The 17,081-nt window shown below is 35.1% G+C and overlaps 1 protein-coding gene across 1 annotated transcript in view; it reads right to left on the bottom strand.

The window, feature by feature from the left end:
* Window positions 1–17,081, bottom strand: part of MS3_00007170 (uncharacterized protein) — a gene marked incomplete at both ends in the record, with an annotated part of 65,398 nt that overhangs the window by 13,815 nt on the left and 34,502 nt on the right. Inside the window, one exon of the mRNA XM_012938438.3 lies at window positions 4,483–5,656. Coding sequence (XP_012793892.2) covers window positions 4,483–5,656 — 1,174 coding nt within the window. The remainder of the gene's footprint in view (window positions 1–4,482; window positions 5,657–17,081) is intronic.

Below are 17,081 nucleotides of genomic sequence, written 5' to 3'. Positions count from 1 at the left end.
TATAATAACATAAGTTAACACAAATTTATGTCACACTCTACGTTGATTATTTGGGGATGGTTGGAAGAAAGTTAGGGGCGGCCAAACCAAAACGTCGCATCAGTGCTTGAAGTCACTAACTTCTAGTATGAGCCATGTTGGTAGATGCAGACTACTTGGTTGGAGTCCGCGTCACTATCGTAACCAATGGTTGGAAACTGTGAGTGGAATGGCTCAGAATCAATCACAATGGAGTAGGTGTATACATTCTCTATCTTCCCTTAAACTAAGAGATTAAAATCGCTTCATATCTTTCTTTCTACGAACTAATTCTTCCTTCCTGTACTATATCCTTATTGCAATCTTTCCTTTATATGTTACCCCCATTGAATTAATTACTTCTATGAATCCGGTTTTCATCTTGTTGTGCTAATGAGTAAGGTATGGCAACTTGGACCGATGCATCTATGTGCCTGGTCCTACGTTGTAGCTGACTGACTGACTACATTGATTATAACAGACTAACTGAATGTTTATGACTAAGACATATTAGATAGCATCGATTCGAATTCTATAGGGAGTATTGGTCTCCAAGAAACTAGAGATACACCAGGTTGGTGACATCTAGTATGAAACCAATATTATCCTAGGTACTTCATCTTTTTTTACCAGTCACCACCCATAACTTGATTAACTTGTCTGTAAAACTTTCGAAATTAAACATCGAAAAAATAGAAAGAATTTATGGTTTCAGTTTAGGTCTATTTGATTTTTCATTTTGCGTCATTTTCATATTCAATATAAAACGTAACGTTAATGAACTGTCTACTACTATTACTAGTACCACTACTACCAATGGTGTATAACCATTCTTCTTTCTTTCGCTTTCTCTCTCTCTCTCCCTCTGTCGCTCTTTCACGATCACTCGGCCTATCTGAGCAATATTGTACTTACTTAGATGCATACACATACACAGACACACATACCTTTTTATGGATGATAAACACCCTAAATCAGCTGATTATTTTTAAACATGGTTATAATGCAAAACAAGGCGACTGATTAGAGCCATAGAGAAGAAATCAATAAAATAAAGAAAACAAAAACTAAATGTTTTCTTTAAATTACCCATATAGATGACAAAATAATTCCAAACAAAATTACGACAATACTAATACTACTACTCCCTTCTGATAATAATCATCATATGCTCACTAGTGACTGGTATCAAGAGGTATTTCCTAGAGTTCTAGTGAGAAGCCGTGACCAGTGGAGTTCAACTGGGTCTGTTGTGAGATAGTAACTCACTGAAGACAATGGTGGATGTGTTACTGAATTTCATGGATTAGTTGAATTTAGACATTAACATGGTTGGATGCTGACAGGTTAAGTGTTCACTCGCAGGTGAGACTGATAGGTGCTGGGTTCGAATCTCACGAGGCAGGATCGTGGATGCGCACTACTGAGGAGTGTTATATTAAGACGAAATAACCATCCAGTGATTCCATGTTTTCCATGGTGATCTAGCTTTAATCGACTCATGAATTCAACTATTAAATTACTAAAATCTCCACAAAACCCCCTTCTGATAAAATTTAAAAATAATGGTAAAACATAGTTAACTACAATTAATCGGGAGAAAAATGGTAGAACAATCTCGTTTTTTTAAAACGATTCTCCTGAGGTGATTCTCTCCCATTTTCTCTCTCTGTGACCAACTATCAATTGATATGTGATTTTAATTATTCATGTGGTTTGTTTAAAAAGGGATGATATAAAAGTTCAGTTTAATGATTATGCATAGATTTTCTTGATTGCAAGAGTTGTTGAGGTTGAATGATTTTTTCAGATGAAGGAGGATGATACCCTAGGTCAGTCAGACATAGACCAAACGATAAATAATTCATGCTGATGGTTGTATACTATTAGTTAAGACTTGACTTGACTCTCTGAGGAAAAAGACTTGTTGGTTGAAAATGCTTCTTTATCTTCCGAGGGAGAGAGATATATATTTATGAATGAGCTCTACATGTACTCTCAAATCGATCTGATTCTTTTTTAGTGAGTGTTATATCCACTAATGTAAGATAAGACTCAATATATCAATTTCGATTGATCAGTGATGGTTTAATGGTTATATTATTCGGCTTTTGACTACTGAATCGCATGTTCGAGCTCATCTCCGTTTACTTCAGTTTGAGCATCCAGCTACCATCACAAAGTATTACATACATTAACGGAGTAGCTGAAAGCGGATCACACAAACAATCAATCATGAACAACGTTGAGTCTAACAGAAGTTTGTATTAAACCAAGTTACCATACCATATCAATACAATGAAGTAGGAAGTTAACAAAATGAATAACCAAGTAGTTGAAATAACTGCAGTAGAAGGAATAAAAATTTAAAAAAATTACTTCGAAAGGAATAATCGAAAGGCGTATATGAAAAGATACTATAATTAAAAACCTAGAGGAAGACTAAGATTGAATTTATCTGCTTCACTGTGACTGGTTTTAAGCCACATCACCTAGCGTTGCCAACCATTGGTCACGATAATTGCATGTATCCGTCTCATGATACGTGAACAATCCTTCAAAGACACATGAGATCAAAAATTTGCAACCTACACATTTCTTGCATCTATATGTACCCTGTTTCATAGTCACTGAGTAGTACAGGGTAAACTGCTGCACAATATACTCAACATTTGGCCGGTAAGGGGATATTTCTCCTAGGCATTAATTGACGAAAGCTAGACAAAAGCCAGAGTTTTCTATATACGTATTGAAATTTCGTCAGCAACAACTCTCATCAAGTCTGAAAGGACCTCAAAGACAAGTGATGTAGTCAGTGCGCCCAAATATTTCACTTGTTGGCCAAGGAATTGACGTAGGCCATCAGTGAATGGCATTCGGTCACATATTGTGTGATTGGCTCTTAACTATGGTTGAACTGTATGGAACAACTTGGAATTTAGAGTCATTACAATTCTGAAAAAAGAAACCCTGACATTTTGACTCACTCTGTCATGTTAGTTAGTTAGTTAGGAACAACTGACAGGCAGCTTTATTTAACAAAAAGTATTTACAATCTCCATGGAATTCGAACGATATCTTACATCATCTTGTGATAAGTCTAGTTGATATATTCAAGCTCATTCGTATTCTTTTCAAAAAAAGACATTGTTGTAACTAATAGGTCATGAATTCTAGTCATGTATGTTGAGTTGGAGGTAAAAATGAGTAAGATATTAAACGTGGTATTCTTAAACAAAGAGAAGTTATTTCCGAGATGGGTAGACAGATAGACAGTAGGACATGTATATAACTAATGCAATTATACAAAATACAGTGGAGTACAGACAACGATACAATTAGACTATTTGTATTACTTATGGATATAGATTCGAATAACCATGGTAATATTATTGTAACGGAAAGAGAACGATGAAAATCCCTCTGCAGCTTCTTTGTTGAACAGTATTGTCATTTATTTGTTCCTTCTCCCTATCGTGTATTTTAACCTTTGTTCAGATCTCGTTTAACCATATCTTTTGTTCTTCAGTCTTCCTCGTCTGATCTTTTATCATGTGATTTTGATTAAAGACTTATCTTTTGTTGCCTAAGTTATCATTGCATGTTGCCGGACCATTGACAGTAAGGTCGTATTTGACTAACTGAAGGTCACGGCGTGGTTCAGTGCGTGATTGTTAACCTCTTGATTGTCTTCTTGGGAGGATTGCTGGAATCCCTGCGGATAGATATTTGATCCCATCTTGTTGGGAATATTTGTATTGATTCTCAGGTATCAAACCCCTTAGTATTAACTGTCTCTTTCATTGTTTAGCGCGCTACTTTGCGTTAGAGAAACTTCTGACTGTATAGCACAGGCTGTACCGTTTGAGGTATTTTGTATTTTTGATGTAATCTGTTATGTTTTCTAAATTAGAACCGTTTATATTGAGCACAGAGTTTGTGTTTTGATATAATATAATACGAGCATCTCAAAAACGCATTGTGAGCTATACAGAGGAACGTGGTCTGGTCTAATCGAACAAATTTTAGTTCGTCAGTCCGGTGTTCCAACCGAATACTGGTTGTTCGGTCGTTACAATTATAATGACTGAATCTTTTGTAATAACCTTATCTCTATTAGAAAATAATTTACCGTATGTAACAAGAGAATAAGATACATATCGAAGTGAATCCATGAGTCGATGTAAGCTAGATCACCATTGAAAATGTGGAAGCACTGGAAGGATGTCTAGTGTTCTAATATGGGACAACTCAGCACTGTGCCTCCACAATTCTGTACGCGCGACTCGAACAATAGTAAATTAACTAACTATATACAAGAAATAATGTAATTCAGAATGTGTATATGTTATATTTATTAAATGTAACATCTTTACCAATAATGATAATAATTAGAAACTAAATTTGATTTATTTTGATGCAAACTATTCATTTAATCAATTTAATAGAAGTGAAAAAACTTACCAGTTGTAGTCTCTAACCAAACAATTCCATTTAAACAAATTGTAGTGCCCGGTTCACATGGTCCTAATAAATCTGGTTCAGTTAATGTAGCCTTGGAATTATCTAATAGAGTATTGACACCGGTACATCGTCTTTCCGGTAGAATTGTTGGAAACGTTGTGTTGGTAGTAGTAGTCGACGACGACGTCGTATACAGTTGACTAGATGAGATTAATGATGTTGTTGCTAATGAGGATGACAATGCAGAGGAGAGAGAAAGGGAGGTGGTGGCAGGTAACAATGTTGAGGTAGTAGTTGATGACATCATCAATGGCGATTTAACTGAAGATTGTATTGATGATGATGATGACGAAGAGGGCAAACTATTCGATGTTACTTGCGATGAAACCACTGTTGTTGGTGTTGTTGCCATTGTTATCGTCATTGCTAATGGTGGTGGTGGGGATGGTGGTTGGGAAGAGGAGAAAGAGGAAGAGGTGGGGGAATGTGAAATAATCCATGTTTCTGATGGGTGACTTTTTTCGAAATTATTCAATATTGCATTCGATGTAAAAGATGAAGGATTGTGCATACTACTTAATGTTTGATTATTATCATTAGTAGTGTCAATATTGCGACAAATTTTAATAGATATATTATCATTTTTATTCTTATCAACAGAGTTAGTGACATTAGATGTAGTATCACATAATGAAGGGTCACTAGCTGGTATGGTAGATGGAGTTTCGGCTCTGGTGTCAGTCAACTTTGACTGTGTCGGGAATGACATCAATGAATCTGATGTAACTGATATATTTGCATTGATCTCACTGGTTGTATAATAATTATGAGGTGATGATGATGTAGACGAATTTATTTTCATGTTATCAGTAGTACTAACAGGAGTAGCATCTACAATATCTGATTTACGGCGTGTAATTCCACTTCCAATACTACTTCCGTTAATGTTATTATTATTAGTAGTAATAATATTGTTGTTACTATTCGAACTAGAGAAATCAGTGAATACAGACAATGGACGTGTACAGGACTGAGCAAGTGGTGAAGAATTGGGACCAGGACTTGAATGATTAAAGGAATTATCACTACGATTAGTATTAATGATTGTAGTAGTATGTAACATTGGACTACTTCTAGCTGAATCAGTAGTCAGTGCGCTACAACGTTCATCATTCTTTAGAAGAAAAAAAAACAAAGAATGATTAATAATAGTAATAATTGTAGAACAGCATATAGTCAAGCGTAACAAAATTCATTTTCAGATAGAGTATGGATTATCATTAAGTTGTAAATCTCTAAGCCTGCTTTGCAAATTGGTTGGTTTATCTTCATTAAATAACCATAGTAATTTACACAATTGTCACCAACTGGCTCATACACATACACATACATAAAAACACATTACTTCTTGGATGTAACATCCTTATGCCCCCAAATGCCCTGGTATCGCCAAGAGTGGGGCGGACCCACCCTCCCTCTCCAAATCCTCTCACATGGCCACGCGTATACAGCATCTGTCAGTGAAGTCCTACTCACTGCCTTCTCGTGGCGCGGTTGTTGTTTACGAAATTGAGAGGACGAAAAGCGAATGTCCGGTGCTTTAACCGGATTCCAAACCAATGTTGCACATGGGCTCCAGTATCCTGAGAGAACAAATGGTGTATGAACCAATTTTTGGTCACCGGCTACCATGAGACTACATCTCCTCACGGTGCTCCACTGCCTTGTGGATCAGACCTTAAGGTCAAAGGCTCGGGGTGTGGCCCCCCCTAAGATAACCACCTTCTTCGGTCTGGGCACCCGGGCAGTATCACGGCCCTCACACAAATCGAATGATTTATGTGGCGCATATCTATTTGGTGCCTCCTTGTACCAATGTTTGTGTTTAAATAAATAAATAAAATAACATCCTTATAAAATGAATGCAAACTTATTCATATCTAAACGTTGTAACACATAATCATTGATAAGGTTATTCAGTGTTTAAGTGTTTCGAGCCGTGTTGTATATATTCACTCTAGTGATATAGTCTACCTAGTCAAATTGTAAAGTTAGATAGATAAAGTTTTAGAATTTACAACTGTCCGATCAAGAAGCGAATCCATTAAACACTACGGCATTAATATACTTTCTTATTGTGTTTATAACTTACTCTATAATTGGTTGCATTAATCGTTTTGAAATGAGCTTAACAATCAGGAAATTCATTGATTGCTTCTGTGAAATTCGCTTTAATCTAACTGTAAATTATTTTGAATAGTATCCAAAAGGAACTGTCACAACTGAATATTGTTATCAAATTACGATTACATTATTATTCATAGTAACACATTATTTTGGTAATCTTTGAGAGGTTCTTGTTTATGCAATTCCCCCCTCCTTATATTTGGAATCAGTCAGTCAGTTAGTTAGTTAGCACTGCGCGTCGTGGTAATCGTAGTTCAGGCATACGTAATACGTGGCCCAACCATCTCGGATGGTGAAGATTCACAACCTCATCAACTGATTTATCATCATTCCGTAATACCCTGCGTCTAACGTCACTATTAATTACCCGATTATCCCAGCAGATGCGAACAATATTTCTAAGATATCTGTGATCAGATACTAGTAACTTACGAGTATTTTCTACTCTTAATGGTTAGACACTAACACCATTGAATGCCTAATCAAGAATCTGGAGTTTAGGCATTCTCACGCGAAAACGATTGTTACGAGTTCGGCGACCGGATGTGGGTTCGCTAATATGCATTCCTGAAGAGTTTCATACTACGATGAGACGGCCGTCCAAGTTTCTAATGATGGTATAGTTCAGGTCATTCCATATTTTAAACCCTCAATATTTTAAAATCACACACACGCCCTGTACTAATAAGAATATTAAATAATTATTCACTATTTTCAAAGTTAAAAGACCTCTATAGAATTAATTCTAACAATTGTTTCGTATTTCAATATGGCGAGCTTATCCGGGATGAAATAGTGTCATCTTGATTTCACTATCCTGAATCCTGTATGACTACTACCAAAAGGAGCAAATATTCTACTATGAGTCTAGATACAAATTTGTACAGTCGGTCATTTGTTATAATCAAAAATAGTTGACAGGAAACTCCACCCAATTTGAATTTCGTATTAGTTGGCACTCGTCAGTAAGATGAACTGATTCTCCATGTGAAATTCGAATCAACATCATTTAGCTTTACAGTCTTAAACTTTACCATTGAATGATCAGGGCCGTAACTGACTTCTTATAAGTCAATTGTACTATCTAACAAACAGCTCAGGCTAAAATAGGTGATTATCAGTTTAAGGGTTGTGGAGATTGTTAAGTTTTTTTTATTGGAATCATGGGTCAATTGAAGCTAGACCTGGAAGCACTGGACGGCCGTTTCGTCCTAGTATGGGACTCCTCAGCAATGTGCATCCTGGCGCCTGGCGTGAGACTGATAGGTCCTGGGTTCGAATCTCGCGGGGTGCGGCGCCGTGGATGAACACTGCTGAGGAGTCCCATACTAGAACGAAACGGCCGTCCAGTGCTTCCAGGTTTTCCATGATGGTCTAGCTTCAACTGACCCATGATTCCAATCCATAAAATAGGTGGAATAGGGTTCGAATCCATAAACCACTAATTCACAAGGTTAAAAAAAGGTTACGTAAGCGCTATTATTGTCACTGCTTCACTTTAAAATAAGTAAGTATCAGATATGAATATCAGTCAATCAGATCAATTATGATTAACCTTAAGATAGATCGAATAGTGAAACATTGAAATTAATTAAAATTGAAATAAAGATTAAATAAATGAGGTTAATTTTTTGTTTCTTTATTCTCATTCAGGATAATTACAGAAGGGGAGAATTTATTATTTTGTAAAAAAAAAAATACCCAATCTACTTTCATTGCAACCCCCCCCCCTCAAACACACACACATACACACTTTTATACAAAGAATTCTAAACATATGTATGTGTATGTGTGTGTTTTAATGTGACAGTGAACATTTGAATAGTTACTGACAGTGGAATTCAAGATGTGTTCATTTCGTTCTGTTTAGGACTAATCAAATGGATGTAACTTGGATATTTTAATGTTGATAATTACAAAGAAACTGAAACTTTTAGTCTATCATTTTGAACACCAATGCGTTATTCACTAAGTTACTGATTAGATAAATAACCACTAATTTGTTCAACAAGTAAATGAATCTCTTAATAAGCGTTTGTAATTTCACCTTCCCCACCCCCTGTTGATATATCCAGTACTGAAATTGATCAGTTCTTAAAATATCAACTTTGGGACATTAGTAAACCACAGGTATACAAAATATTATTGTTTATTGTCATTTAATTTTTGTCAATCAGTCAGACAGTAACAACGTAGGACCAGGCACATAGATGCATCGGTCCAAGTTGCCATACCTTACTCATTAGCACAACAAGATGGACAGCGGATTCATAAAAGTAGTTAATTCAATGGTAGTAATATATAAAAGAAGGATTGCAATAAGGATATAGTACAGGAAGGAAGAATTAGTTCGTAGAAAGAAAGATATGAAGCGATTTTAATCTCTTAGTTTAAGGGAAGATAGAGAATGTATACACCTACTCCATTGTGATTGATTCTGAGCCATTCCACTCACAGTTTCCAACCATTGGTTACGATAGTGACGCGGACTCCAACCAAGTAGTCTGCATCTACCAACATGGCTCATACTAGAAATTAGTGACTTCAAGCACTGATTTTTGTATCCTTCTTTGATATTATTGTTATCATCGAGAGTATGAATTAGATAAATAATGAAAATAAATTAATTGATTCAAAGATTTCCATAGCTATTCCTATTTATACCGTAACAGAGGTACTGTCATTAACAACCGGCAAACCTACTCATATTATACACGCATAAATGTAAATTATTACATTTTCAGATGTTCTTCTAATGTGAACGTGTTCTAAGACGAACTTGATGGAACAGCAAATGACTAATATGAGATAAAGAAGGTATAACTTTCAGAATAGTTTTATATTCCTAATAGAATTCGAAGATTGAAATAGAACAACTGTTTATTTAGCAGCATTCAGTAACCTTGGGGTACATAATGAATTTAATAAGCAAAAGAAAAGAGCAACGACCAATCAGATAACAGCAAAAATCATTTCAAGGATGTGAATTAAGTCTTGGGTTCGAATCCCGTGTGCGGGATCGTAGATGCGCACTGCTGAGGAGTCCCATACTAAAACGAAGCGGTCATTTACCGCTTCCAGGTTTTCAATAAAATAGATTCTTTCGTGTTTGATTTAAATGTGGCTTTTAAACAGGAAAAAATATTTGGTACATCATCATCATCAAAGATTAGCCGCGAAAATTGTAGTCCCATCACGATTATTTTGTCTACATATTGTCTAACTCCAAACAATCCACGACATTGAGCGACACATCAATCATTGTCTTCAGTGCGTTACTATCTCACAACAGACCCAGTGCTTCCGGACTCTCCATGGTGGTCTAGCTTCAATTGACTGATTATCTCAACTATTTAAAAAATATTATATATTTGCTGCGAGACAATTGTGTTCGATCTTTTTTTCAATGTTTTAACTATTTTTTTCGGTTTTTATTCAAATGTATCACTCTGAGTTTTTGTCTATCATACATCCTTCTCATCACTCATATTGTCCTCATCTAATAAAATAGTCTCATACTGATCAACTTATGGTATGTATATAACAAACAATTTTAGACTTAACCTCTCTCCTATTACCTATTAGATTCTGTCAGGTTGACTTTCATTTAGACACGTCAATTTCATTCTCCCATATCCTCTCCCCACTTCTCTCTCTCTCTCTTTTCATTGGGATTTTCCGTTCATCAAAAGAAATTAAAATATTTACAATTCATTAGTCTTTACTCAAGTGTGTGGGGGGGGCGGATTAATACTTGATGTTGTCAATGATAATATCATGTTTAAGTAGCAGCTAATTTACAATTAATTTAAAAGGTATTCCTAACTGGAAAATTAAATGTTTATTCCGCTATAACAGAGATCTGTTAGTTATTCGGTTGTTTTGTTGTTGTTGTTGTTGTTAAGGAGAACGTTGTTCATTTGTATTTTGGTTTTTTTGTTATTCTGTCCCTATGGGTGTAAATATATTTATTTGTGAGACCTCTATAGTCAGTAATATTCCATATCATTAACTAAATAAATCATCTCTAAAACAGAATATGGTTAGTCTCTAGTTAATGGAGACAACAGAAGAGGATAGGAAGCAGTCTCATTCATTGTCATGTGAAGTCGAAGTAAGAGATTGTCAAGTTATTGTATGAACGTATTAAATGTATAAGATGCTAAACGAATGTAACTACTTATTTAGTAATGGGATATACATTGAACACAATTAAACTTGGGTGAAAATATTAAAATCAGTATCGATCAGCAATCCCATAAGGAACATGATTCCTATCAAGATTATAATTCAGGACTTTCTGATGAGTACTAGTAAAAATGAAGTCAAAAAATCAAGGCTTCCTGTTGACCATAACAGTCAAATACGTAAAAATATCATTAGAGGGTTTTGGAAATTATTACGTTTTTAATTGAGATCATGAACTGATTGATGTTAGACCACGATTAAAAACCTGTTTCGGGGAGAGACAGGTATCTACATTAGTACAATGGAAGATGGTTGCGAAATGTCGTGGATTGGTTGAGGTTAGATATTAACATCGTTGGATGCCGACTCAGTGCTCTGGTGGTTAAGCGTTCGCGCGAGAGACTGAAGGCCCTGGGTTCGAATCCCGCGAGCGGGATCATGGACAGGCACTGCGGAAGAGTCCCACAATCGGTCATGGTCTCAATCAAATTCGTAAAATATTTACTATGAGTAAACCAGTTTCAATGATTCAACTGATAAACACTCAATGTTATAAATCAATAAATTATGATCAATTTTGGTCCATATATAGGTAATTTTAAGACGGAACAATAACTAACTAATTAAAATCACTCGAATGGTCATTCATTCGGTTGGAAGTTCAAGTCCGGAATCTTAGTAGTAATAAAGAAGTAGTATCTTTCACATTGATAGAAAATATATGACTCCAAGCTGAATACATTGAAATTGTATTTAATTACGATTTCAAGACATCATGGCAAACCTAGTCAAATATGTATTAATGGTGTAATTTGATACAAATAAAGTTCGTGTCCTCTTAATCGAGTATGGAGTTATCCCTTGGTAACGATATAATTGTGTGGGGGGGAAGAGTTGAACAAACAGTTTCCTGTTGTTATTGTGCACTTTGTATCATTTTTTAAAATTTTATCACTATGAGCAAAAAAATATTATGATTACTAAGCATATTAAGTGAATTGCCAAGTTACGAATAATAATAATAATAATAATAATAATAATAATAATAATAATAATGGTACACACACACACACGTACACCAGATAGTTATCCAAATATGAAGGAGAAGAGGGTCAACAAGACTCAACACCAAGGTGAAAGGAGAAAGAGCGAAAGATAGAGAATGAAAAAATAGCTTTCTCCAACTTTATCCACCACTCCTGATACAAACACTGACCACTAGACTTTTTTTAGATTTTCTCATTGCACTTCATACACAAATACACAGACACTCTGTGTATGTATGTGTAAAGTATGTATGGGTGAGTGGATGTTTATATGTATGTCTCATTTTGATTGATAGTATTATTAGTTAACAGTTGTAAGCAGATGGATTGAAGCCATCTGGTATATATATGATTTTATTTACTTTAACACATAAATATTAGTTCAAGGAGGCATGAAATATACATGTACCATACCTCGACATTTGATTTGTGTGAGGGCTGGGATACTTCCCGGGTGCACAACTCGAAGTAGACGGTTCTCTTAGGGGGCCACATCTCGAGCGTTTGACCTCAAGGTCTAATCCACAAGTCAGTGGAACAACGTTATGAAATTCCGACTCATGATAGCTGGTGAGCAACATAGGGTTCGTACGCCTTTTGTTCCTACATGATCATGGAGCCTATATACACCATCGGTTTGGAATCATGGTTTTTCAACTCACCTAATTGGATCCTCCATATTTACCAACCGGGTTAAAGCGCCGGACATTCGCTTTTCGTCCTCTCAATTTCGTAAACAACATCCTCACCATGAGAAGGCAGAGAGTAGGACTTCCCTAACAGTGGTTTTATACGTGTGGCCATGTGACAGCATTTCGGGAAAGAGATAGAGATAGAGAGAAGACTCTCCTCACCCCCCGACCGTATCAGGGCATTTAGGGGTCATATATACAGACACATGTTTATTAGTTTATATCAAATCCATACATACATATTAACAAAGAGGGAAGAGAAAACAGGCTGATTGGAAAAACCAAATAGTAGTTATTTCACGTCATAATAATAAACATTGAAATAGGAATAAAATTTAACTTATGATGCATGAAACAAACAAACAGCAACAAAGAATCAAATAAACTATGATTCATAATATGGTTGGAATTCAATGTATAATTATGATTATGATTATTGGTATTATTATTATTATTATTATTATTATTATTATTATTATTATTATTATTATTATTATTATCAATGGCTTCTTATCAATACTATTACCTCAGGGATTTCTTCATTAAATCTGAATCATTACAAATAAGGGGTGTTTGTGGATTATTAAAGTAATTTCAATAGTTGAGATCATGACTCAATTGAAGTTAGATCAACATGGAAAACCTGAACTATGACACTCAGTCTCTAACTAATAATCATAATAATAGCACGAATTAGAAAAAGATATTCCTGCATATACCAATATAACTTAGATCAATAGTTATTGATCGCATAGATTGATATCAAGTCTTAGTTTGGCTATCCCTATCATTTTTCTGATATACTCCTATTCTATCTACATTATTATATGTATGATTTAGATTACTCAGAAGTATACAAAAATAAAACAGATGGTAAAGAGAAAAATATACATTTACTAAGATAGAATGGTGCTTGGTGGTTGACAACAAGAAACACTGGACCCGGGTTCCATGCTATTTGGCACTCGTCAGCAAGGTGTACCTGTAATCTTGAGGGAACTGGTGCTCCCTGATGGATTAGATCCTGTGTTACCAAGCTTCACAGTCAGAGACGTTACCACTGGGCTATCCAGGTATGTTAGACATTTTATATGAGTATGGCTAATTAATTTGACTTTCAAAGAGGGATTGCCACCCAGTTATCTTTAATCCGTTTTAATGCATAGGGTGGTGCATGGTTGGTCTTATCCTCAGTTTTGTTACGTAATATCTCTCTCTCACACACACACACACACTTTCTTCCTTTATTTCTAATCATCATTTGGTCATTATTTGACCTTTTATTCATTAAATGACCTTCATTAGTCTCCACATTAACAAAACATGACAAGTAAGTATATGCCTGTAAACAGATTGTTCGAAGTGTATATTACGCAAAAATGAGACATCTTACAAATGATGTCTGGTATATCTCTACAGTAAATTATCGTAATTTAAATCATATTACAGTCAAAATGAAACAGCTCAATAAGCAACGAACTTTCTATATAAAGAATCCTATTATGAAACCATAACTATACATACATATGTATATACTTTTAATTAAAGGTTAGTTTTCATGGGGAAATATAAAACAACGTCCCTACCTAAGTCAGTCAGTCAGTCAGTAACAACGTAGAACTTCGTACGTACGTACATCAGTTCGAGTTGCCACACCACATTAGCACAGAGATGCAGTTGTCGATTCAAATCCCGTAGTGGTAGAGGTAATAAGAGTATAAGCAGTAATCGGAAAGATTAGGGTTTGGAGATGTTATTTAAAGAGTATAATCCAGTGAAATAAATTTGGAAAGAGGAAAAAAAGGGACATAAAGAATTCAGAAGATTAGAATTTGGGAGAACACAAAGAGTGGATGCACCTGCGCCATTGCAAACGATTTTGAGCCATGTCATCCAGGGTCTCTAACCATCGGTTGCTATCATCTCGTGGTCCCCAACCCTACCTAAGTAAGAAATAAATAACTCTGAGTAAAAAGTATTATTTTTGTCAAACACTATTTCTAATTGGAAAACCATCGAATGAATGTTTCGGTTTAGTTTAGGGACTAATTAATCCATAACAGACCTCTCTGACCTCATGGGATTGTGCATTTCCAACTCTCCCATCAATCGTTTGTTCAAGTCTAGTATGAATAAGTAGGGATAAAACAAGTGATGACTAACCCTGTCATTTTAACCCTACACTAAACCATATACTCTAATACAAACACACTAAAAACATGATTACACAATCACATATGCAATTGGTTAGCAACAATAAGAAATATTCACGATGATTTGCATTAGAATATTTCTATCCAAGTTTTTACATAATAGATAAATACAACTGTATTAATTATCATGACAACATTTCTAATCTGTCTTCATGATGAATCAAGTTAACAGATATATAGAGATGGACATTGTCAAACACAATTTCATTGTTCTAGTGTGAATATCTTCAAAGATATATTCATTGAATGTCGTTGAAACTCAAACGGCTTTGCTGTTTTACAAGATTAGCTTCCATCATGGATACATGTAAATTGATCAATATAGTTTATCTTTATTTGAGAACATGAACCGATCACTGTCAGATCACCACTGAAAAACCTGTAAGCACTAGATCGCTATTTCGTCCTAGCATGGGACTCGTCAGCAGTGCGCACTCACGGCGCAGCATGTAGGATTCGAACCTAAGAACTTCACTCTCGCGCGCGAACGCCTAACCTCTTTTCATACTCCACAAATAAGTTCGATAAAATAGAGGCATCATACGAATGATAATATGCATAAGTTATGCGTTTGATAATATTAATGACTAACAACATTTACAGAACTATTACATATCAATGATATAAAGTTATCACAACCACTTTATGAGACTTAAATTTAATCACAAGTGGTAGTGAATAGGCCATATGACTACACTTGTGTTAACCGGTTATACTAAACTATCATTTCATTGATATACGAAAAAAAAACAATTGTGTATTGCCATATGCAAAATGTATAAATAATTGGAAAAAAAACTGAACATAATCAGAGATAATACATCACATGAAATAATCACATTATTTACATAAGTGTATGGATGAGTTAAATGAATGAGTGAATGAATGAATGGAATAAGTAAGCAAGTAAGTAAGTAATTGGAAACACTAGACACCGCGTGAGACCGAAGATCTTAGGTTCGAATCCCGTGTGCGGAATCGTGGATGCGTACTACTGAAAAACCCCACACTGGGACGAAGCGGCCGTTCAGTGCTTCCAGGTTTTCCATGTTGTTCTAGCTTCAATTGACCCATGATCTCAATTACTGAAATTACTATAACATCCACAAAAATCCCGTATGATATTAATTGATTAATCATTTACGAAATCGAAAAAAAAACATTCCATTGCCACTATAACAACACTTGACACAAGCTATTTATAGTCGTTTTTGTTTTACTGTTGTCAAGGTAATGAAAGAAAAACAAACGTTCAAGTCTGTGTATGAACATCAACATTAGAATGTTCAGTTGACAAGATTCAAATAGAAGGATACACTTGTACTGTATGCATTTCACTTCAATTCAATATCAAATATTAATGAAAAAATATATATCAAAAGGGCTTTTGTGGATCTTTCAGTAATTTGAATGGCTGAGATCATAAGTCAATTGAAAGCAGACCAACATAGAAAAACCGGAACTACTGGACGGCCGTTTCGCATCCGCGATCCCAACTCGCGAGATTCGAACCTCTAAACTACTGAGTTTGCCGGTATCCAACGGTGTTAATGTCTAACTTCAACTAATCCACGACATTGAGCGACACATTCACCATTTTCTTCAGTGAGTTACTATCTCACAACAACAACTTCTCACTAGAACTCCAGGGAATACCTCTTGATGCCAGTCACTAGTGCGTTTATGTTGATTCATATCAGAAGGATACTTCACAATACTAATTCATTATAAATTATTCATTTATTACGTTGTTTAATACAATTATTGTCATTATCGTTAATGTAATCGTCACAAGAATGACTGTTATTGTGATTAAAAATTGAACAGCTTATGAACAAAAGGCCAGCAAAATAAATAAACGTAGTGAAAAATGTAAATTAGCCAGAACATGGTTATACACGCACGCGCACTCACAAAAGTACACATGTGCACAACAACAGAGAGAGAAAGAGAGAAAATCAGTACTGCTTGTTATGCGTATACACTATACATCAATAGTATCCATATACTTGTATGTATAAAGAACTTTTTTTTGGTAAGATAAATCATGTGTTTGGAATTAAACAGTTTCATTGTTACTAATTGGTCATGATTGTTTGTTAATATCGTCTATTTTTTTTTTCTTTTTGAAAAACAAAAAATAATTTTCTCACTCTTCTTTTATTTGTAGCTGTAATCTGTTGTTTACGCTTTTCTTAGATTAGACCATTTTATCTAGATATTTTGTCTTTTTGCATTGACTATTTTGTTCGTCCATGGATGGAGAGGAAGAG

The sequence above is a fragment of the Schistosoma haematobium genome, chromosome 4 (assembly GCF_000699445.3).
Source record: "Schistosoma haematobium chromosome 4, whole genome shotgun sequence".
Lineage (NCBI taxonomy): Eukaryota > Metazoa > Platyhelminthes > Trematoda > Strigeidida > Schistosomatidae > Schistosoma > Schistosoma haematobium.
This window is presented reverse-complemented; position numbering and strand designations above follow the sequence as displayed.